Raw genomic sequence first — 24,052 nt, forward strand, 5'->3', positions numbered from 1 at the left:
CCGGTGAAAGCCTAATGCGTTCCTCCCTCCAGGCAGCGGGAGAAAGAGACGCAGCTGGCTCAAAAGCTCTTTGTTGGCGATGACTCACGCCCAGCACCATGGCCGATGACTCCTTGTCCTCACACCGGTACCTGGTCCCCAGGCTAGAGCAAAGCGGGAAGGCTTCTGAACGGCGGAGACCGGAGGGAAGAAGCGGACACTGCAGGGAGGCGAATGGAAGCGACCGTGCACCCCCCCGAGCCTCCTCCCTCCACTCCCTCCCGTGAGCTGTCTCTGCAGAGGACCAGACGGACCAGCTGCATGTGCCCACTAACACTGGCCTCCAGCGCCTGTGGTACTGCTCAGTTACCTGTCCCATCCTGCACCCTCGTCTCTTGTCCCCTATCCACCTCGGCGTAAGCCAGGCATCGAAGAAATATGTCACAAGTGCGGCATTACGAAGAGCCTTGGTTCACTATCTGCATAACTGACCTGTCCATGGCACTTGGGCAGCAGATTCCTGCCCCAGGAACACATTTTCCCCGAGGCTGTACTCCAACGTTTAGTTAAGGGTCTGCTACCCATGAGAACTCAGTCAATTCCGGATTATACCGCTCATTGCATGCTGAAGCACAACTTGAACCCTTTTCAGGACCTATGAGAAATCCTTGCCAGTTTCTTGCTCCTGAATACTCTGACTTTGGCTCAGGACAAGAAAAGAGCATTAATACATTTATGTAATATAAATCCCGTTGATTTGAACGTTGGTGGAAATATTTTATCTTAACTTGCCCATTTGTATTGTTCTTGCAGTAGCTCGCTGCCATCCTGACCTCCAGCGGCTGACATTTCGGCCCGGTGAGGTCCTTGGCCGTACGACGGCAATTTGCTGCTGTCACATGGCACTTTTCAGAGCCCTTCCGCTGTATGAGGTGTGAATCAGAACAGCTTCCGTGGTGAGACTAAAGAGATTTGGGAAACGCAGTGTGATGCTGTTACTGATGAGAACCTCCCACACACAGAGTGAAGCTTGCAGAATCGCCACGTCTTACCTAACATCAAATAACTGGAGCAAAAGGTCTGCCTGGGCCAATTTGCATCTCAATCGCACGTAGCTCCTCTGTTGGCCATGGCAGATGCTAGATATAACCAGCCGCCTCCTGCCCAACCCCCATCACCATCACCATCCTCCCTCAACCCCCTTTCCCTTTTGTTGTTATCGCTATTGATGACCAAACACCTCACACGCTACACCCTTCGGCCTCCCTGCTGCTACCCACCACATCCAGCTTTCTTCATGTGTCCTCCCAGGGAGGGTGCCAGATGGGGTGCAAAAACATGCCGCATTCCTCTGTGTTCTCCCCAAGCCAGAGCAACGACTGTAGATGCCCCCTTCATGTACTTGCACACAACAGTCTGAAAGGGCTTCTGCCATTGCTCTTAAATTGCTCATTCTGATAGCACCCTTCCACTGGCAAACGTCCTGTACCCTCAACATGCGATGAGAATAATGCTTCTTCAGGCAACACTTTAGACAAATACCCCAATGTGTCAGCCCCTTCCCTCCACTTGTGACAGCTTGGGAGACGAAGCAAACAAAAACCAAATCCCATTCTAACACCCAAAGCGATGGGATGCAAAGAGGGGTCACAGCATTGCTCACACAGGAGCGCAGAGAGAGTAAACTGCTGGTGATGGTTGCCATGTGAGCTTTGTGGACCTGAGGCAGAACGATGGTGGGCATGTTGCCTTGAGTTGAGATCTGCTGCTGCACTGGGTGTGCACACCCAACCAGTACTCGCTGTAAATGGGGACTACCACTGGTGCATGACAAAACACCCCATAATAGCCCTCTTTCACAGTGAAGCTGTTAATCCAAATTAAACCAGTGGAAAAAAAAAAAAAAAAGAAGTTTCATTGAAGTCAGATGACAGATGATTAAAAAAATGTTTTGTTTACATTATTTCAAGGCACTGCCCTTGGGAATTATCTAGAAACATAAATATGTTAATAGTAAAATAAATAACAGTAACACTACAGCTTTGGGGGTGGGTGTGGTGGATTTGGCCGGTGCCCGCTGTGTGGTAGGTCTAGGGTTCAAGCCCTGCTTGGGGTACCTTGCAATGGACTGGCGTCCCCCCCGGGTGTGTCCCCTCCCCCTCCAGCCTTGCGCCCTGTGTTGTCGGGTTAGGCTCCGGTTTGCCGTGACCCCGGTTGGGAAAAGCGGTTGATGATGACAACTACAGCTTTGTCAAAAGATTTTGCACACATATGATGTATATTGAGAATTCATTTTTTTATGATGATGTGAGCAGCCTGGTTCAGTTTTGTCCCAGGAAAATGTCATTTTGAAAGAAAACTTCAGCACTACTTATTCCATGATACAATTCTGCCTTCTACAGGTCTTCTACTGTAATCAAGTATCATCAGTGGTCATTTGTGTTAGGAAGTGAAATATATATGTAATTATCGGGATATCCTCAATTTTTTTTTCTCTCCATACTTCTGCCATATTAAATAAATGACTCTTGAATGAAATCGCGGTATGCCTTCAGGGTGACTGGCAGCAGCGAGCAGAGCGACCGCCCTACTCGGAGGAGCAATTCCTGTGGTATGGATTAAGATGGGCGTTACTCACAGATGAACATATCATACTCTCCTCAACTTGTATAGGTTCAGCGTGAGCAAAACTAGCGGATAGCTGACAGTTGACAGCTGCTGACGTTCCTGAAGGTGCGGGACTGTTGTCCCTGAATCATAGGCCAGTCAGAGCGTTTCACAAGATGCCGCTGACAGCAGGATCCATGAATCCTCTTCCTGGCTTATGCTTCAAAACTCCCCCACCCCCAACTGAGGCCAACTGTAGGGCATCTGCTTGACCCATGCTGTTTTATTATCCCCTGACAGTAAGTGGCACTTAGCAAAACAATGAGCAGGCCTTAGCTCTTTACTCCTGGACAGATACTGTCAGGCAGAGAGAGATGGGTGTGAGGCAGGTATAAGTCCAGACAGGTTCCAAGATCCTGACTGTTGTAGGCGGAATCATCCAGGTAGAATGTAAATGTAGTAAGACTGTAAAACATGAGTTATGACATCTTATGTATGCATGGGCATGTTAGATTTAAAGGGCCAGGCACACCAAATACTTGTAACACTCATAGGAACATTCCTGACTGTATTCTGAGCCTACAGCATTGTCAAAGGTGGTGAACACAATGGTTCTGCTCCCCTGCTAAGTGCCAGAAGTTAAATATTTGATTATACCAATCAGGGGGTTTCTTTAGCTTATAGTTTACCACTATGTACACCTGACACATTGCTGGGGTAATTCAAGATGCAAACCTCTAGTGCAAAGACTGTTTCATAAGACTGCTCAGGATAGTCTTCATAGTTACATTCATACATGTGAGCACGCTGTTCCAGACAAGCACTTTGTTCAGAAGAGAGTGTCTGATAATCAAAAAAGCCCTCGGCCCAGTTTCTGTAAAGTGTCTCCGCTCTGTGCCGCTTCTTATAAACAGTAGGTCTTTAACTCACCTGTGTTGTAGATCCACTTGAGACTGGCACAAGGAAAGTGTGGAAGCTCGCTTATTAGACAGAGAACACCTCAGCTATCCCTTAGGGTAGTAGCACGGGACTGATCTGTGACCTCACAGAGACCGTAGCACTCTTTGGGTTCCTCGATGCTCTCCAGGACCGACAAGCCAGTTCTTTTCGCACACCAGAGTGGTCACCTTCCCCTTGCAAATGAGTCCCCGCCCCTCAATTCATTAAATATTAACTTCTTGCCATGTGAGAAGGCAGCAGCCCTCACCACCTGTTAATGACCCCCCCCAGTTGCTAAGACTGACCTCATATGTATAGTCCGAGAACATGCATTTTTGCAATATAGGGTATACAATAAAAAATTAAACGTATATTTTAGATACTTATCTGAGTCTCTGAACATTGCCTGGAAACATCGATTGTATCAGTAAAAACTCAACTAAGTCACTCGGCTGGTTCACAAATAAGCTTAGCGGCGGATTGGGTTAATTGTGCTGGGAGGATGTTGCATGTTATTATTCCAAGGGATGTGCATTTTTGAATTTTGATTGTGCACTCAACTGTCTCCATTAAATAATCTCTATGCAGCTAAATTATTCTGCTGCCTGAATGATCATTTTATATATTTAAGTCCCCGTCAGGTTAATCCTAGTGTTTCTCTTCCCCTTTCCAAATTACCAGAGTTAATACAGCTTAGGAGGAGGGCTGGAAGAGGCTCAGAAAGTGATTCCTGAACTCTGCAGACAGCGGGAGAGCTTTGCTTGTGTGCCCTCTGCTGATGGCAGTGCGTATGATGCGAATCCAGAGAGGAGGTCTACCAAGGACACACTCAGACTTCAGTTTTGCATTTCAGTGAGCTCCATCATGAAGATCCTCACAGAGACGTGGGGCAGAGAGAAGGAACATTGCATAAACTCTCGTTGAACCGATAAGTAGCGCACATGCAAATGTGCTGGAGCGTGGCGAGTGACGGCTGATTGACAACCGCTCATTTGACACACAAACTGGTGTGTATATGAGATGCATAGGGTTTGCAGCCTTTTGAAAGATCTTTATATAACGGACAGTTCAGTCATTAGAGACAGTCACATCATAGATCACGAAACACTGAATATGGTTTGCTTTTTTTGGAGTTTTGAAGAATTACCATAGCTGGTAACTGGCAGCATGTTGGACTTGCATACAAAGAAGCTGAGCACTTGCAAAGAAATCTGGACACATGGATGGCATAGTTTCTTTCGCTGAGGTGTATTATGTGGAGCTTTTACAGTCCTTAATTCTAAATTGAATTGTAAGAATTTGCCAAAATTTCCTTATTCATGAACCAGCTGAGTGATTCAGTTGAGTATTCAAAACCTCATACCTTAAATAAAATGCCCATCTTAAGGTAGAGGCACAACAACTTGTCAGGTATTGGAGGACCAAAAAAATCTGAGCAAGAGTACTCACTAAAGGGGTGGCATGGTGGTACAGCAAGTAGCACTGCTATCTCATAGTGCCTGGGTGGTGTGAGATGATGTGGGTTCAAGCCCTGCTCAGTCTGTATGCGGTCTGCGTGCGTTTCCTCCGGGTGCTCCTGTTTCCTCCCACAGTCCAAAGACATGCTGTTGAGGTCCACCCATAGTATGTGAGTGACAGAGAAAGTGTGCTTAACTGATGTATGGATGAGCGATGAGTGTATCTAGCTGTGTAAGTCACCTTGGTGAATAAGGTGTGTGGGCTGATAACACTACATGGAGTTCATTCAAAGTCACTTTGGAGAAAAGCATCTGCTAAATAAATAAATGCAACCTCCCACTTTAAGTGTCTTTTCAACTTACATCCTCCTTCCATTATTATGCCAGTACCAGTGATATGAACATTCTGACTAAAACAGTCTTGCATACATTCATAAAATATAACAAAGATTGGAAACCTTGTTAAAATCCAGTCTACTGTGCACAGAGTTCCCATTACATAGTCAGCAGGTAGCACAGTGGTTGGAGGCATCACCTTGAAATCAGTGGACCAAGGTTACTATTCCCATTTGTGTTGTACCCTTGAACAAAATATTCATCATGAATTGTCCCAATACAAGGTACCAAGCTGTATACATCAGTAAAATAAAGTGTAGCATATCAACCCCACATTTCAAAATGCTTTTGACAAAAGAATCAGTTAAATGAATGAAAATCATTACGGAAAGAAGTTTCATGTTGTAGATGCTTGTATTGAAGGCTCAAGATTTTTTTGTACAATAACCACTGACCATACAGGAGAACTGGCACTCAGGACTGATACAGGGCTGCCTGGATTGTATAGGAATCTTTCAATAAGTCATGTTTGTTTCAGTCACAGGTACCCACAAAGGTAAACAATTTACTTGGCAAATCTTCCTTCTTTCTGTACCAAAGATTTTTCCCCTTTTGTGCTTTTAAAAAAAAAGAAAAAAAAAAAGAAAAAAAAAAAAAAAGGACAATTTAGTCATCTGTCAGGTTACTTTAAGTACACGTACGCAAAAAAAGATTGAGCTAATGATGAAGACTTATTTGAGCGGAAGTCACAGGGAGAAGAAAAATGCTAGTTATCACCACAACCCTCCCAAGACACAGCACCCATAAACTAAGCTGAAGTATGAAGACACTACTTAAAAATCCTGTCAACATATAAAAGTGCATTTATTGAGAAAAGTCTTACCCCAGAAACAACAAAGACCTTTTAAAACCAACAATAATACACAAAAGGAAAGTAACTGGACTAATTTTCATTTACAAAGGAACAGTCTATGGCAGCCATATGACTGAAGTAAGCTGATCATCAATGCAATCATTGAAATTATTCTTTAGAAGTTCCTGCAGCTCTGTGAGAACAGAAGATGCAGATTCTGCATTGAGAATTTTCTTGAAGAAATCCTGCCAAACTGCATCATGAGTTCTGCAAAAAAACACAAAAATTAAGAGATCAGGAACAATTCAAAGGTACCAAAAGATCTTTTTTTTCGTGCTTTCGATGACAAATTCACCTACCCAGAAATTTCCAAATCATCATCAAGCCTCCACTCAGCTTCCTTTTTCACAAGTTTCATCTTCTTCCTTTTTAACATCATGTATACAGTTTCGGCAATACCTAGAAGGTCAACCTGTAAGCACACAAGACAGAAATCATATGCAATTCTTAATATACTTCATCAGAGAGGAGGAGTCATTACTGCTAAAAATGTGCTAGTTATATCAGTAATTTAGAAGTTTTTGAACTTAATGTTGTAAAGCCGTGAACAGTTTTGGAAATGCATCAATAGAACTGCTTTTGGCTATTTACAGGACTTGATCAACCGGTACACCCCAGCCAGGCCCCTTTGCTCATCTACTTCTGCTCGCTTGGTGGTCCCGCGCACGAAAGGCAAAGCTCGGAGGTTCTCGGTTCCGGGTCTGTTGTGGTGGAATGGCCTTCCCGCTACTCAGAACTGCGGAAACTCTTTTCAAGAAGGGTCTGAAAATCCACCTTTTCCAGATCCACTTTGCCCAAGATCTCTTCAGATCATTTATGGTATAACTGTTCACGCAACATAACTCCAGAAGCATCCCCAGATACAGCCTTTATTCAGCCATTACTCTGGTATTGTACTGCTCATTTGTGTATCTTATAAAACTTAATTTAAAAAAAAAAAAAAAAAAAAAAAAAATTTTAAAAATTGGTGTGGGTATCAGGATTTGTCTGTCTTATGCACCTACTTGAACGATGAACCTTGGTGTAGCAAGTGGTAGGGAACAAACTAGGTTTGCTTGAGACTTTCATGTCTGCAGCTATGTCTCCTCTCAATGTAATGCATAATTGTACTTTCGCTGAGATGTATGCCGCTTTGGACAAAAGCATCTGCTAAATGAATAAATGTAAATGTATGGATTTATTATTCTTTGGTTTTAAAAAAAAAAAAAAAAAAGAGGAGTGCTGTTAAACCCCTTCACACATGCTGAGGGAAGAGACTTGAAAGTGACTCAGCTGGTACCTGATAAGGACTGGAGGTGGATAACAGGACACCCTGTTCAAGCAGGGTCTGAATTCCAGGAAGACTAACAGTGGATATCACCACAGGCTGTAGGTCCAAATCCAGAGAGTGTGAGAAATCCAGCACTTTCAGGACGCTATCCTCACTGCCACAGGTCTCCCTAGGGTCAATAAGGGAAAAGGTACTAAAAACCCAGAAGAAACAGAGGCGGCTGGAGGCAGCAGAGACACGTAAAGGCAGTCTACCTGTAACATACGTGCAGCGTGCCAGGTCGAATGTCCCCGTGTAGTAGATGGCAGCTGTGCATCTGCTGTACCAACTCCAGCAGCTCCAGGACCAGAGAGGCAACCTGTGGGAGGGTAGACCTGGCCAAGAAGTCCTGCAAAAGAGGTAAGGAAAGAGAAGATGCTGTTGGGGAACAATAAGGTTCAGGTGAAAGGTCATCTTCACAGTAGAAGTAGATGAAGCATGTCAAGCCATTCTTGACTTTTGAGAAATTGCTGATTTTCTCTGAGATTGGCATTACATGAATCATACCTTGAAAATCACTTTAAGGTACAGCTAAGCTCAGTTAGCTTTTAATTACCTGCAGTGTGCCCCAGTGGTGTCCCCAGTGTAGAGTGATGCAGCCATCCTTATACAAGAAACAACTGCTTTTCCTGCCAAAGTACTTATGGGAGTCCAGGCCCAAGCGGTTCCTCAACTGAACATGAATGTAGAAGTCCCAAGGTACGCTCTCATGATCAACCTGCAAGGAGCTACATTTAGACAGGCTCGACATGGCACTGGCAACTACAACTTCCCAAAATACAGTACAACACAAATGTATATAAAATATATAATAATCCATCATACCTTGACAACAACATTTTCATTAATGTTTGTCTTTCCAAGGTAGACCGAGTAATTTTCACCGCTGGCTATCTTGGAGAAGATTACAATGGTCTCATCACCTTGAAATGTAACAGTGAGGGGGCACAAACATAACAGCAACGTTTTATTTATAGCATTGTGACAATTTCATAAGTTTTCCTAAAACAGCATATTTCTGAAGTTATTTGCCATTAGCAGTAGATCTGCCACATTCCACATACAATTTATTTAAAATCTTGATTAGAAAACCTTGTAACTGAATAGAGACAAAACCCCAACAAACTTACCTTCAAATAGCACTTCACCCTCCATAACCGTAGGCAAAGGTTCTGCTTTCCTGAAGAAGTTAGGAAAGGCATCAAGATCAAGTTTTTCCAGTGCTCGCCTCCTGGAATCTGCACTGGAGGGATTCTCCATCTCAGTTTCTGTATGTAGAACACGAAGAGATAGAACATATTTCCCCAAAGAAAATAATACTTGAGCTATAAAGAATGTGTTCAGTGGTGCAGGTCTTGAAGAACTACAGTCCCACCTGACAGGAATGCCTGGGCAGTCTGCTCAGCGGCAATATGGATCAGCTCTGGGGTATCAGGCTCTGACTGGTGAGTCAAATGCATAATCTTTACACAGGAAGTCCCATCCAGAGAGGAAGAGGATGATGAGCACTGGCCATTTTCCTGGCTGACCTCCTGGATGGGACTAACATTGCAAAGAAAAAGAAGTTTTTTAAAAAAAAAAAAAAAAAAAAAAAAAAAGGATGACAGATGCTTAAGCTTAAGTGTGTATTTTAAAAATAAGGGGTCTGATGGGGAGGGGGGATAGGGTGGTGCGGCAGGTTTGGCCTGTGCTTGGTCTCTGGCAGGTCTGTGGTTCAAGTCCTGCTTGGGATGCCTTGTGATGGACTAGCGTCCCATCCTGGGTGCATCCCCTCCCCCTCTAGCCTTGTGCTCCGTGTTACAGGGTTAGGCTCCAGTTCCCCACAACCCCGCTTGGGACAAGCAGTTTCACCGTGTGTGTGTGTGTGTGTGTGTGTGTGTGTGAGTGTGAGTGTGAGAGAGAGAGAGAGAGCCTGATTGGGTACATGTTTGAGAAACCTGGTAAAACCAAAGTACCTGAGTTGATTCACTCCATGCAGAGCCATCTCATAGTCCTCCTGTTTTACAGCAGGAGTCTGGACTGACACTGCAGTAAATGGCGGCAGAGCAGAGAGGTTGCCGTCCGAGTCAGAAAAGTCCCTCTCGCCCTGACTGGCACTGAAAGGCGTAGATGCTAGGTGCACAGCCCTTACAAAGTCATGTGTGTGTTCTGGGCTAGGACACAGGGTTTTATTGCGGTAGCTGCCAAGGATGGAATCCTCACTTATGGGCTTCATTCTCTCCAAGGTATCCTGGGAAGACAGGAAATGAAGATTTTTGCATGAGATAGTTCCAGCTTCAGTCCTATTCCATTTCCTCTACAAGTGAAACATCTGAAAGAGTTCTGAAGACTGTACAGCTTTATAAAAGAGAAAATACATTTGTAAGGCAGTTATAAAATGTAGAATGATATGCAAGTATATATAAAAGTTTGATGTTTATTATTTTTCCATCTCTTAAAAGGCATTGGCTTTGTTATATTTGTCAGCTTATTTCATATCTATTGTTCTGTTTATCTTTCTTTACTCACTATGACAAAATATAATTATAATGTGACAATTACACCGGTGCTTACACCTTTACAGTAAATAACTATGATTTCCTAATTCATCAATCTTTGTCAATCTCAGCTGCTAGATAGTTTTGAATACTGCTTTTTATTTTTCCCTTAGTTTTAACACCTTCCTGTCAATAACCTGGAGACACAATACAGAGCGTCCAGCACGATGTAGAGCTCAGCCGCCTATGAAATTACACACAGAACTTATGAGACGACAGGAAACTTACAATTTCAGGTTTTGGAACCGACTCAACGATTGGTTTCAATATGGTGTTCAAAGATCGACAAGTTGGTGGTTTAGATGTTGCAGCGATGGAGACCCTACAAGAGGCAGAAAGAACATTGTTTCAGATTTTTAAAATGTAAAAAAAAAAAGGAGATCTTTCTCACTCCACAGCTAAATACTTACCTTTCCTGTGACTGTTCAGATGTGTCACTGTCACAGAATATAGTAAATGGCATAACCTTTGTCGCTGGTCCATTCACAGTATTGTCTACTTCCTTATCTGGAAAAGAAATGAGTATAACAACTATATCTACTGCTTTTCTGTAATTATCAATTGCACAACAAGGCAATTTCTCAAGTAGTTATTGGAATGAAAACTGACAACATACCCAATGGAAGGCCCTCATTTGGAGCAGTCAGGTTGCTTCTACAAAGTAAAGGAGAAAGAAAAAAAAAAAAAAAAAGACAAGACTGATAGAATGTTTTGCACTAAATTACATACTACAATTTCACATTTACACATCTGAAAACCACAATGATGAACAGGAAATATGTTTCAATAATTATTAAAAACTGTTCAAAGAAATACAGTACCCAACTAAGCTTTTCAGATAGCAACATTACAATGGTCTAACCCTGCAGAAGCTGCTCCTTCATTTTCATCATATACGTTGAATGGTGAGACAGGCAGTGGGGCTGCAGCTTCCGGGAGACACTCCACAACCTGCTGAACTGGATGACCTTCCACAGGGGGTATCACCTGTAGGAGAACAAACAATTGAGTTCCATGGTCATTTAACACCAGAGGTAAAGCCTAAGGCTAATATGAGAGACAACTCACCTCATGACAAGCATCCATCTGAGAACTGTGTTCATGAAGAAGCTTCTGCTTGGCCTCAACTTGTTTCTTTAGATCCTCCTTAAATGCCTTGAGCTTTGCTGTCTTTTCTAATACAGAAGGGAGGGGTTTTCAACATAATATAGTTTTCAGTTTCAGGCCCATATGTTTTTACAAAATACCACAAACTTGTGATGGTGTACCGCATTGGAGAAAGACAAAAAATGCACATATTCCCTGACTTCACTGTAACAATATAGGCCAATAATTTGACAAAACACTTCATTTTCTGACTTCTACAACAAATCTTTACTTCTCAACATTTTACATTAGTATATATGTTTGAAGGGGGCACAGTGGGTTTGGCCGGGTCCTGCTCTCTGGTGGGTCTGGGGTTCGAGTCCTGCTTGGGGTGCTTTGTGATGGACTGGTGTGCCGCCCTAGGTCTGTCCCCTCCCCTGCGTGTGTGTATCTGAAGATATTGCTCCAGTAGCTTCTGAACAAGCAGGATAACTGCCCTTAGTCTGCAAGTTCGAAAATGCAGAAAATTAATAGTTTTTCTAGCATTTAGTTTTTTAAATAAATGGAGCGATGAGATTAACCTTCCAGAATGGATACAAAGAGAAGGTCTGGGGGAAGGAACTCAGCAGACATGGCCCTTGCAAAAGCATTAGAAACCGATGCAGAACACTTTATTCTGTTCAAGGGAAAATGGATAATTCACTTCCTCCATGGCACACTAATTTGAATCACTGAGGCGAGGCCCTTTGCTCTCCTTGGTCACTACCTTCTAGTTCCCGTGACACCTTCTTATAGTAGCGCTCTGCCCGGAGTTCCTCGAAGCAGAACTCTGTGGCACCTCTGAAGAGCAGCTCCTTACAGTACATGCTCTGCTCTTTTGGCTGCTCCTCAGCATGCTGCTGCTGCAGGAGTTCCAGAGCACTCTCCTCCTTGGAGGGCTTCCGAGCAGACAGCACTGTGTTAACTGCGGGGTTGATCTTACAAGGTGTTCTGAAGGACAGGAATATAAGACACGACAGACGAAAAAAGGATCTAAGGTCAGCTTAAACAGGCAAATATCGCTCAGCTGCTTGGCCTCTGAATACATGGGTCCAAAAAAAAAAAAAAAAAAAAAAAAACTAAAAACTTTTGTCAAGTTGCAATAAAACATAACTTGAGGACTGACACATGGCGTGAGAAAACTCACACTGCAGGAGGCTGATCACACTCTTCCACAAAAGGCTGGAAGGTAGGCTTGGCGGATGGAGGCACAACACTGCTGCCAAACTTCTGTGGTATCTATATGTATAATTTTCAACAAAGCATTTAAAAAATGTTTCAGACAATCAAGACTCAAAAAAAACATTTTCATTGCTTAATTATTGACAAAACTCTTTACACAGAATTGCCTACCTTAACATTGGTCCACTTTTCAGGCATGATCTCATTCTCCTTTGCCCTGCCAGTGGGTGGGGCAGTCCATTGTTCTGTCTTGGGTTCGCAATTCTCCACTGCAGCACCTTGATTCTCATCGAACACCATTACCCGACTGTTATGACCACTGTGAGCAGCAGCAGGCAGCTGGAAACTCAGGCCACGTTTTTGGTCTGTAAATAAAATGAAAGATCATGATTGCCGGGATTTAAAAAAAGACCTCTCTCCATATTCTAACCCATTCCATAACCATGTTCTAAAATGTGTTGAGTTTGTGTGTCAACATTTCATGCAGGCACTTACAGCTAACGGTTGCTCCAGTCCTAACAACTGGGGCAAATGCTGTCTTCTTTCCCCTAGGCTTCAGGTCCACAAGTGAAGACCGCTGAGGCTGAGTTGGCTCCAAGCTCTCTTCCTCCTGCTCACTCTCCCTCATGCCCGCCATGACTTGGCGTGACACACGCGCCTGGAATTCCCTGTGCAAATCAGGAGATCACAGGTCAAGGCCAGCCTACGCCAACTCTGAACATACAACCCTGACAAACTTTTAAAGTTACCCATGATGCTTTATGCTGATGACTGTACACGTTATTGGAAAACATACATTATTAAATTCATGAAAAACCAAAATTTAGATACATTTTTTTAAATGGAAAACTGCAAGCACATTTCATTGCTGGACATGGTCGTAACGATGGTACTATAATACCATATCAGTCCAGTTTAACACAATAACCAACTATTTGAATCAAAGTACATACTTATGGTACTGGTGCAGTTTATCAGCAGGCTCAGCTCCACAGCTAACACCCTGCTGATATATACCATCTGCCTTCTTGAAGTTCCCATGTTTTTCAAACTCCTCTGACCAGGCAATATAAAAAGCAGCCAGCTGGACCCCAATCCCGTGTCTGTGCATGTAGTTGTAAATTTCCAGCGGCTCTGTGATGTTCTCCCCCTGGATGAAATGGAAAAATGTATTGGTGGGCAAGGGGTGGGGAAGCACATTGATAAACGGTGCAGTTTAAAAACCTTGATCCAAAACAGATTAGGAGATACGTACATGTTTGAGCCACAGGTTTACGTAGCGAGAGTCGTTATGGTACCGCTTCTCATTAGCGAAGGCTATGACTGCCCTCTCCAAAAGCACCAAGAGGTTACTTTCCTTTCCCCCTTGGGGATACACCTGCTGCGTCCATTTAATGTACCTAAGGACAAGGGGAGTTACATAAAGATATCAGACATATGCATCCAAATGAAATGCTCAAAGATATAATTTGTTAATGGAACTTGGCTGCACTACAATTTTAGAATAATTGAGCCTGTTTATTCCTCTTACCTGTCCCACACATCAAGAGGGTCATCGCCAGTGTACATACGAAGCTCACACTCAAAAGCTCTTGAAGACAAAGAAATAAGAAGGTTTTACTTATATGCGCAATTAGATTGCATTACATTAGATGACAATGCCATTAAAAAGAACTTGACCGCATGACATACAAATTTATATTATAGTCACTAAGTGATATTTTGCTTATAAAAAATACCAGTTAAACACACACACCGCATGAAGCCGCATGTCCAAAGCGGGGTCGCAGTGAGCCGGAGCCTAACCCGGCGACACAGGGCGCGGGGCTGGAGGGGACACACCCAGGATGGGACGCCAGTCCGTCACAGGGCACCCCAAGCAGGACTCAAACCCCAGACCCACTGGAGAGCAGACCTTGGCCAAACCCGCACCCCCTCCGCAGTTAAATACTCAGGGGTATATTCTCCCTGAAGCTTTTACTGTGGAGTTTTCATTAACCTCTATTCTATCCACTGCCCAGTGGAATGACATCTTACAGTAGTACTTCAAATTCAAGCAAATGCATTCCTATCTGCTTTTCCTATGATGAACAGCTTGCTTGTGTTTGAACAAAAGCAGTCCATACTGTTTCTGCTGTTGAACTGTAGTATGACTTGACCCATCTTGTTGGCTCAATGCCTGCTGTAAGGCACCAATGCGTCGACCCTCTCTCAGAGGTTGAATATTCTCCTTGCTAAGTTCCCACTCAGCTTCTCCTTCTGCCATGGTGTGGATTGTGTTCGAATCAAACTCCCAGGTTATCTGAGGGAGAGAAAACAAAGTCATTGATAGATATGTCAACTCAACTTCTCATTCAGACTCTTGTTCCCTCAAGGTTTGACTACTTTAACTTTTCCAGTAGAACTTTCTGAATCGATCCTCGGTCTCCAGTACACAAGAGGCCATCTGGTGTATTCTATTCCTCAGTGCAATAACACTTCACTGCTCTGGACTCACCTGGTTCATACAGCTAATCTGGTCCAGTTAAAAACTCTGCTCCTGACCAACATACCTCAGCAAGGTTCTGCTCCACATCAGCTCCATTCTCTTGTCTTACACCATCCCTCTTCATGAAACCTTTATACTGACATTAGTCCTGAACTCCTCTACTTTTAAAGATCCTGCCATTTAAATTGGTAAAGAGCTATAAATCTCTTTGGATAGAGACCTCAACTAAGTGAAAAAACAAGTGCTACTATTTTTTTTTGAGGCAGCTGGTTGCATATTAGAGCTGTCACATTGCAATCAAAAGAAAAACTTATTTGAATATAATATCCTGCTACAGTACATCAGATTAAGGGATTTACCCTGAATTGATCCAGTAAAGTTACAATGCATAAATTGGTCAATTATAATCCTTATAAGCATCTTAATATATTTGGAAGCCTCAAGGTGTTCTTATTTGCACAGCACATTTAATCATTTGTACTGAAAAGATCAGTTTTAACTGGAAGACATTGATTGTTCAAAACTATGAAAAAAAGGTTCTTTAAAATTAACTTCATTAATTGATTGATGAGTTGTTGATCCCAAAAATACCCTGACGTTTGGGAGAAGTCATTGCACTGACTGAGCATAAGTTAAAGTACTTTTCTAGTGTGTGTACTACTCTGCCAACCAACCAAGTTACTACTTAGTATCAAAACAAAAGACGAGGAAGCATGATGCATGAACTTTCCTCCAGCAATAGACAGATCATCAACTATGATACAGTGCAGTGGAGACAATGCCTTTATTACACGATAATAAAGTTTGTACACAACTGTGAGATAATTATAACAAGCATGAAGACAGTCGTGGCGTCACAGACATAATAATAATAATAACAACCCGGTTTTCCAGCCTAGCTCAATCTTTTCTGTACACACAGTTATACACTTCTGCAATAAACTTTGTCAAAAAGCCCAGTAACTCAAAAACAAAACCCACTTACACAAAGTCGAAGCCGTGTAGCAGCTTAAGCACAAAGAACAGCTCCGCACGTGCCGTGTGTTTGAACCCTGCTAACTGCACGGAGATTTTATTTTTCAAATAAAAACCGCCTGACGAACAAATCTGATTGGACGGTCTGGCTGACGTGATACTAAAGACCCCCTTTAAAAACATTATTTTTGTAAATACTATTCTAAGTAATTCATTTTAGAATGCAGTAATTCGTTTATGCTATAGTAGTAATTAGAAAAAGTATAAAATGTTAAAAAACGTTTTTAAAATACGGCATGTTTGAATGATGGGAAATGTAGTTTACGTAATGTCAGTTCTTCGATAAAACATGTGCAAATGTCATTTGTTGGAACATACAAAACTTCCTTATAAAAGAATACAATGCTTGTAAAACTAGTGTTTGCGTGGACATTAATTTAAATAACAGACTGATGTTCATGCTTCCCGACTGTTTGGTGACTCGTTGGCGAACTACAGTAACCGGGATGCACAGCGGTACAGGGGACACTTCCTAGATGCAGACCTCCGGATGTTGTGATTGTTCACTTGAACATAATGACAGAGTAGTATTACACTTAATGTAGAGCTTGAAGAACTTTTTGTCTAAATACTGTATACTTCTGCTAATGCTGACTAAGTCGGTATATCTTGTTGCGACATGGTCATAATGATGTTATTGAAACTTAATAAACAAATAATGAAAGGAGTGTGAACAGACACCGCCGGTCTGCCCGACTTCACGCCGGCATCACTACCGCCGGCGTTTAGGTTTATTTGTTTTATCCCTTGCAACATGGACAACCGATGTTACGGCTGTGCGTCAAAGTTCACAATTTTCAGAAAACAGGTTTGCTTAAGTTATGTGTTACCGTAATGTTGCCATTTTGACATTATTCTCGACTAAGTTTGAGAGTGACGAGCGAGTCGGGGTCGCGCTGTGTAACGTTCTCGAGCTGATTAGATCGCGTTACCCCGCTTTACTGTGTGTTTTTTTCTGCTTTTTGCGGTTTCCAGCTGGGCTGCGGGAACTGCGGACGCTCCTTCTGCTCCGAATGCGTCGCTATGAAGGCCGCGGTGCCGCGCCTCGGGAACGCGCAGCAGAGGGTCTGCAGGCCGTGTCACGGCACCCTCACAAGGTGGCTCGTGGGTGGGGTTCCTGGAACACCCTCCTGTTTCAGGCACAGGGTGTGATGATGTGACAGTCGCACGTGTTCCTATGTGTAGCGTTGTGGTTAGAGCTGCTGCCTTTTGGATCTAAGCTAAGGCGGTGGGTTCGAACCCCCGCCAGACTGAGGCTGTAGTACACCTTGAGCAAGGTATTTATCCTAAATCGTTCCAGTAAAATTACCCAGCTGTTAATGGATGAATAATTCTAACCTTAATGTTCACATTGTAAGTCACTTTGGAGAAGAGTGTCAGCAAAATGAATAAATGTAATATGTATTCCTATGGATTGATTGATTGGGGACAGCTGGTAGGGTAGAGGTTAGAGCTAGTGCCTTTGGACCCAAAGGTTGCAGGTTTGATCCCCACCTTTGGCTCTATTACCCTTGAGCAAGGTACTTACCCTAGATTGCTCCAGTGAAATTACCCAGGTGTATAAATGGATAAATGATTGTAAGCATGTAATAATTCTGACCTTAACATTGTAAGTCGCTTAAAAAAGCATAATGTAAATGATTGATTGTTTTTTGCAGTGGCAAGACTCAGAATGACAGTGCCAGGTGGTCCCCGCCTGAAAATTACAAGAAGTAAGTCAAAGTGTCTGGAGAAACATGCACACACGAGTCCGGAATGCGAATGAGACACCGTGAGACTACTGTCTTCATTAGACTGACATTTTAACAATATTCAAAACCTTCGGTGTTGCAGGCGAGTGGCTGCTCTGGAGGCCAAGCAAGCACTGCAGAGGGAATCCTCCCAGCAGAAGCGTACTTTCGGCAGCACCGGCAACCCATCTCTGAGCAAAAGCACCCTGAGCAAAAGCCTGAGTAAAGAGGACCAGGTCATTGCTGGAAGGCTGCAGAAACTGAAGGAAGACACTAAACCAAGTAAGAGCGCTTGTCCATCTCATGAAGGCCCCCGTTGTTTTGATGGTAAAATGACAAGTACAGTTGGTCCTTCTGTGATGAGTACCCCTCTCTCTGTGGTATAGAGTCCATCCCATCTGAAAAAGAGATTGAGGCCCGCTTGGCTGCATTGAAAGCTCCAGCACAGCCTGTCCCTTCTGCCGGCGAGATGGAAGACCGCCTGGCGGCTCTGCAGGGAAGATCCCTGCCCTCCCAGGTTCCACAGCCTGTAAGTCAAAGCACTTTCTCTTAAATGTTGGGGCTCTGATTTTAACCTCGCTTATTTAATGGACCCTACAGCAGTGAGTAAGCTCTGGTGGTCACTGTTGTGGATCTCTGCAGGTGCACCAGCCCCCAGATACCCGCACCCAGATGGAGCAAGCTAGTGACCTGCTTAAACAGATGAAGGAGGAAGTGGCCATTGATGGGGGACAGCAGCCAGACTCAGACGGTACGGCTGTTTCAATGCTCTACCGTAGCATGGTCCTACTCGTTCTTATTGGAAGTATAGGTATCCCACGTTATGTAGACCTAATTCGCTCCTGAAAACGGTTCACATAAGAAGAATCTGTAAACCCGAAGGTCCTTTGCTATTATTTTAAAAGGGGGAAAATGACCCTCGCCTGGACTATGCAGACATGCCCAAATATTTCCACAAACACCGTCCAAGCCCTTAAAAACAGTTTCAAGAAATAATAATCAAAACATTTAAGATAAATAGATACTCAGTCAAGGAGAAATTTGGACAGAAGTTTTACTGTTTACTAAATTACTATACAGCAGGTATACGTAAACATATGGAAGACACAAACAGTACATTTACATTTATTAATTCATCAGATGCTTTTCTTTAAAGTAGCATACTTCTCAGAGAATAATACAAAAGTGGATTACATCAACAGAATGCAGACAGGTGATTCTAGAGTACAGTCAGTTTGCCATATACCTCTTTATAAACCTGTATACGTGACACGAGTAGTTGTATGTGGTCTTTTCCATTATTAAGTAAGTTATTAAAAATTATAAAACGTAACAGACGTGTACGTGTTTATCAGGAACGTACAAGATTAGGGGAGAAGTGAGTCTGAAAGAGTTAAGTTTTGAGACCCCTCTTAAATGTAGAGAGGTACACTTCTCAAAACTGTAGTAAAACAACTTGAAAAACAATACAAAAGAAGACATTATCATACATTGCTGAAAATCTGTGCCTGCCCCAGACACCTGACAAAAAGTCTATAATAATGGGAACACTCAGTCCATATAATAGACATGAGTACAACTATTTAGTGCCGTTTTAATGAAAGTCTTTAAACTAGGATTTACCAGGGTATACTTGTCCTGCTTTATTTGCTGCAGTAACTAGTAGGGTTCTTTGAAGCCTTCTCAGATGAGTAATTGAGACATTCACATCTCCCATCCATTAAACAGCTTTGCAGTGTGATCACAGTGTTGGACCTATTTTCTTTAGACCAGGCCTGTGTCTGGACCGTGGTTTTGTTCAGGGTTGTGTCAGCTTTTTCCTGAGACATGCTGTAGACCATCTTGTTCATCCCACTTACAGATACCACGTTTGTGCCCTCAGATGTAAACACCGTACTGAATGACCTCAACAAGGATGGGGAGCTTGAGGAGAATCTTGATAGCGCCCAGTGGGCAGCAAAACAGCTGGAGGAAGAGAAGAGCCGACTTCTAGCGGAGGCCATGGAAGAGCTACGGCAGGAGCATCGTGGCCAGGAGGAGACTTTGCAGATGGCCCGGAGAATAGCTGTCCTGAAAGGACTGGACCCAGACTCAGGTTGGTTTCTAGGGATGCTTGTGCATTGCCATCTTTTTATTTAAAATGACTCATTCGTGAGGGGTGTTGGTATAGCACTGGTTATTAAAGTGGCACAGTCACTAAGATCTAAGACTGGCTGCTCTTGGAAGTTCTTGTGCCATGTGCGCCAGTGCTTTGCAACCACAGCAGGACCACATGGTGACCAGTCTTGTATCTTACTGACTGTACCACATATATTAGTCCTAATGTTGCTGGACTGCAGTATGATACAGTGGTTTTCATAAACAGCTTTGGGATTTCATGGAGTTCAGCTTCAGTACAAATCACACTGAATACATATTAAACTCACCAGTAAGGTTTTAGAAGTCTTTTTCCCCTTGATGGTCTTTAAACATTTTTAATTCAGACAGCACCCTAAAGAGTCTTAAAGTCTCTCTCAATACTTTCATGGTTTTTCATTTTTATTGAAGTAATCTTTCTTGATCCTGACATACCTTATATTATCTGCTATGTTCCCCTTTTCCATTTTCTTAAATCTTAGTGCACTGTTCTACTGTTCTCCTTCCTGACCTCACCTTCAGTCAGTATTTGAAGGATATCTGCATAGAAAATTCCGCTCATTACCATGAGCATTAAATGCCAGGAATTTTCCGTCACAGAACATTAACTGGCGGTTGGACCATTTCATGCTATTTTTAACTGCAGTGCTCTTTTTTTGATTTGTCATTGGTTCTTTTTTGCAGATAACATTTTAAAATGTTGCAAATGGCACACATTGAAAGACACATTTCATTTAATTCTCCCAGACCACTGATCTCAGACCATATTTTGTGGTGTGGAGGCATAATATGTAAATGTACTAACATGGAGCGCGGGGAGCCAAATCATACCCCCACCTTTGTCCTTGTTTTCCTGCACTGTTCCATCAGGCTGTGCCCATTAACGTCCTTTTGACACTGTTCACAGTCACTGCAGATGACTTTAAGCAAGTGGACAGCGATGAGGAAACAGAGGAAGAGGCAGTAAAGAGGATACTGAAAAAGGTCTGTAGCTTGTAATGTGATGTACTAAAGAAATCTTATAGGAAAAATGACAATTTGAGTTTTAAAGTGATTTAAAGTTTCCACTTTAGAAGATTGAGAATGAGAAGTGGTTTAGGCTGCTGCCTTTGGACTCAAAAGTCACAGGTTCGAGTCTCACCTCCAGCTGTAATACCTTTGTAGTACCCAAGGCTAATACCCTTTGAGCTAAGCACTTCCCTAAAATTGCTCCAGTAAAAATTACCCAGATGTATGAATGGGTAAATAATTGTAAGTAGTAAATGTAATGTAAATAACAGGCTACTGTTGTCCGTCCCCCAGTTGTCTGAAGAAGACACTTTAGACAAGGCAAGTGGCTACAACATCCCACCTGAGCAGAGTGGCCCCCGAAACATGGAGAAACCTGGAACTGTTAAAGTGCAGGTGAGACACACACACAAACATATACACAACTATACTGCAAATGCCTTAGGATTTCAGTGTTTACAGTGCAGTCTTTGTCCACATAATGAACACCTGTACTGCAGCAACACATACTTTCTAACGCATTTGATTTGTACCCTAAAATTCCCAAAACCATCTGTCAGCTTCCAGTTTGTTACAGTTTGCTGACTAACCTACAGACAGAACCCTGCTGTGTTGTCCCAGTATGAGGCAGTTTTGGGAAGTGCAAAGAGTTGTTTGCGGTGATAGTGATCTCCATCACTTAGGAGGCATAGTGAGTAGAGCTGCTGCCTTTGGACACAAAGTTCTCAGGTTTGAATCCCACCTCCAGCTGTCGTACACTTCAGTAAGGTATTTACCCTATAATTGCTGCAGTAAAATTACCCAGCTTTATAAATTGGTAAATAATTGTAAGTAGCTTAACATTGTAAGTCACTTTGGAGAAGTGTCAGCTAAATGAATAAATATAAATTTCTCCTTTTGTCTTACAGAAGGCATTTGCTCGTAGACCTCCTGCTTCCAAAAGCCCCATCCAGGACTCGGACAGCGGAGATGAGGATGTGCTTCCGTGGTGCTGCATCTGTAACCAGGATGCCACCATCCGCTGCCATTCCTGTGATGGAGATCTATACTGCCAGCGCTGCTTCAGGTGCGCCCGCTGTTAGCCACAAAAGGGCACTCTTGTAACCTTACTGCTTCTGTGTGGTTCATAAAAAGTTTTAGTAAATTATTCCAGTCAAGGTATTTGAATTACAGATGTGTGGAGGGTGCTTCTCTTGTGGTGTTGATGTGAAGTAAATTATATATTTGTGTGTCATTTTCTGCCAGGGAAGGGCATGATAAGTTTGACAGACGAGAACACAGGACTAGCTCCTACCGGGCGCCACAGAAACCAAAGAAAAAGACGTGAGGAGGTGCAGGAACTGAGGGTACTCCCAGTAAATTGTTTTAGAGGGGTGAGCTGCACGTCCACTTCATGTGTGATACTGTATCCTCCTTTGAGCAGCAGTTCACCCAGGACATTGCTGTGTCACATCACCACAGAGTTCTGAAATGTAATTAACCTAATATAATGTGCTTTTCACAAGTGATTAATTGCACTTCTGTTGTTCCACTCAACAGATCATGTTGGAATAAATCTCTGAAAAGCTGTCATTTTTGAGCTGGGCGATACTGTATTTACCTGAACTTGAATTTGTTTGTATTCTAATTCTTTCATTTTACATGTGTGTATGTTTTGTCTGGTTTATTCACACACTGAGTTTCATGTTCCACAGAAGTTCATGGGAGATACACAGATCCACACATCCTTCACAAAGCCAGTGAAGAGTTTAGATAAATTGTTTGATTGAGCTTGAGGGATACAGAGTTGATTCAGACATCTTGCAGACTTTGAGGGGCAGTTTAGCAGCAGTGGAATAGTCACGACTTCCAAGCAGCTTCAGATTTTAACTGGGAAGTGTAAACTTGGAGTTAAATCAATTTGTGTTTGTTTCTTAACTCTTGAATATGTACAGGTTCAATGTGGTTTAGTCACACAATGCATTTCATGTAACTGGATTAGACTGGACAGGTGAGGGGAAAGCATCATTTCAATTTGTAATGTCACAGTTTTCGTTTTTGAGTTAAAATGAAATTAATTTTGGACTGAACTGGTGATGAGTACATTTTCTTTTAATATTCTTCAAAGACATACATACAATATTAGGCTCATGTAATGAAGGTTTGGGATTAATCCTGGTATGGAAGAATTTAATAAATGCATGTAACCCAGGACTGCCTTTGTAACTGTTCCCTCTTCCATTAACTTGCAGTGTTGAGAAACAGAATATTGGCGTACCCTGTGCGTGCATACAAGTGCAGTTAGCCCTAGCTCAGGGGTCCCCAACCCCCGGGTCTGTGGCCTGTTAGGAACCGGGCCGCACAGCAGAAGGTGAGCGGCGGGCGAGCGAGCGAAGCTTCATCAGTATTTACAGCCGCTCCCCATCGCTCATTACCGCCTGAGCTCCGCCTCCTGTCAGATCAGCGGCAGCATTAGGTTCTCATAGGAGCGCGAACCCTACTGTGAACTGCGCATGCGAGGGATCTAGGTTGCGCGCTCCTTATGAGAATCTAATGCCTGATTATCTGAGGTGGAGCTGAGGCGGTGATGCTAGCGCTGGGGAGCGGCTGCAAATACAGATTAACATTAGCAGAGAGGTTTGACCGCACAGAGACCATAATAAATCAATTGCTTGCAGACTCGCATCAAAACCCTATGAGTGAGTGGCAAGTGACAATTAAGCTGCATCTGGTGGCAGGCTTTATAGTGGCAAGTGAGTTGATGTTCTTCAATTGTACAGCTGCATCTTGTGGCAGGCTTTAAGTCAGAATCCGACACTTATTTTAGTCCGCGCGTAGCCCGCCCGTTATTTTATTTACCACTTCTGTCCGAGCCTCTTTCACCGCACTGCGCACTTGTCTCAGTCACAGTTTTGGTAAACGCGCAAGCTAAACCTAGCCAAAATGAGCAAAAAAACAAACATTGTAATAATTACAATGTAATAATAGTAGAAATAAAGTGCACAATAAATGTCATGCGCTTAAGGAAAAATTGTCTTCCACGAAACCAGTCCCTGGTGCCAAAAAGGTTGGCGACTGCTGCCCTAGCTGATGCGTTACTATTAAATTTCATTACTTAGCAGATGTTTTTGATTTACAATGTTAACATTTAACAATTATTTAATTACAATTATTTACCCACAGCTGAATAATTTTTACTGGAGCAATTAAAAGTACTTTGCTCAAGAGTACTACAGCAAGATTCAAAATCCAAAAAAAAGATTCAATTCAAAAAAAGATCCAAAGCTTCAAG

The 24,052-nt window shown here is 42.9% G+C and overlaps 2 protein-coding genes across 3 annotated transcripts; one reads left to right on the top strand and one right to left on the bottom strand.

The window, feature by feature from the left end:
• Positions 1-5,735: 5,735 nt before the first annotated feature.
• bub1bb (BUB1 mitotic checkpoint serine/threonine kinase Bb) lies at positions 5,736-15,928 on the bottom strand. The gene is made up of 23 exons (XM_018727496.2): positions 15,858-15,928; positions 14,511-14,686; positions 13,916-13,975; positions 13,640-13,784; positions 13,338-13,534; positions 12,880-13,052; positions 12,556-12,749; positions 12,350-12,441; positions 11,930-12,153; positions 11,146-11,252; positions 10,940-11,064; positions 10,694-10,731; positions 10,488-10,584; positions 10,306-10,399; positions 9,496-9,770; positions 8,916-9,082; positions 8,671-8,808; positions 8,366-8,463; positions 8,097-8,258; positions 7,756-7,889; positions 7,511-7,670; positions 6,531-6,643; positions 5,736-6,438 (listed from the first exon to the last, which is right to left on the bottom strand). Exons 2-23 carry the CDS (start codon positions 14,648-14,650, stop codon positions 6,288-6,290), a joined length of 3,084 nt encoding a protein of 1,027 aa, XP_018583012.1. The 5' UTR covers positions 14,651-14,686; positions 15,858-15,928; the 3' UTR covers positions 5,736-6,287.
• Positions 15,929-16,390: 462 nt separating this feature from the next.
• zfyve19 (zinc finger, FYVE domain containing 19) lies at positions 16,391-22,991 on the top strand. Of its 2 annotated transcripts, none has more exons than XM_018727474.2 (11): positions 16,391-16,715; positions 16,883-17,004; positions 17,566-17,619; positions 17,741-17,919; positions 18,024-18,166; positions 18,280-18,388; positions 19,499-19,732; positions 20,681-20,757; positions 21,076-21,177; positions 21,690-21,847; positions 22,027-22,991. In XM_018727474.2, the coding sequence occupies exons 1-11, from the start codon at positions 16,662-16,664 to the stop codon at positions 22,106-22,108; spliced, it is 1,314 nt and encodes a 437-aa protein (XP_018582990.1). In that variant the 5' UTR covers positions 16,391-16,661; the 3' UTR covers positions 22,109-22,991. The 2 variants fall into 2 exon arrangements, with proteins under 2 accessions (XP_018582990.1, XP_018582991.1); XM_018727475.2 differs by having other exon boundaries at positions 19,520-19,732.
• Positions 22,992-24,052: the final 1,061 nt, after the last annotated feature.

Source organism: Scleropages formosus, chromosome 15 (assembly GCF_900964775.1).
Source record: "Scleropages formosus chromosome 15, fSclFor1.1, whole genome shotgun sequence".
In the NCBI taxonomy this organism is placed as follows: domain Eukaryota; kingdom Metazoa; phylum Chordata; class Actinopteri; order Osteoglossiformes; family Osteoglossidae; genus Scleropages; species Scleropages formosus.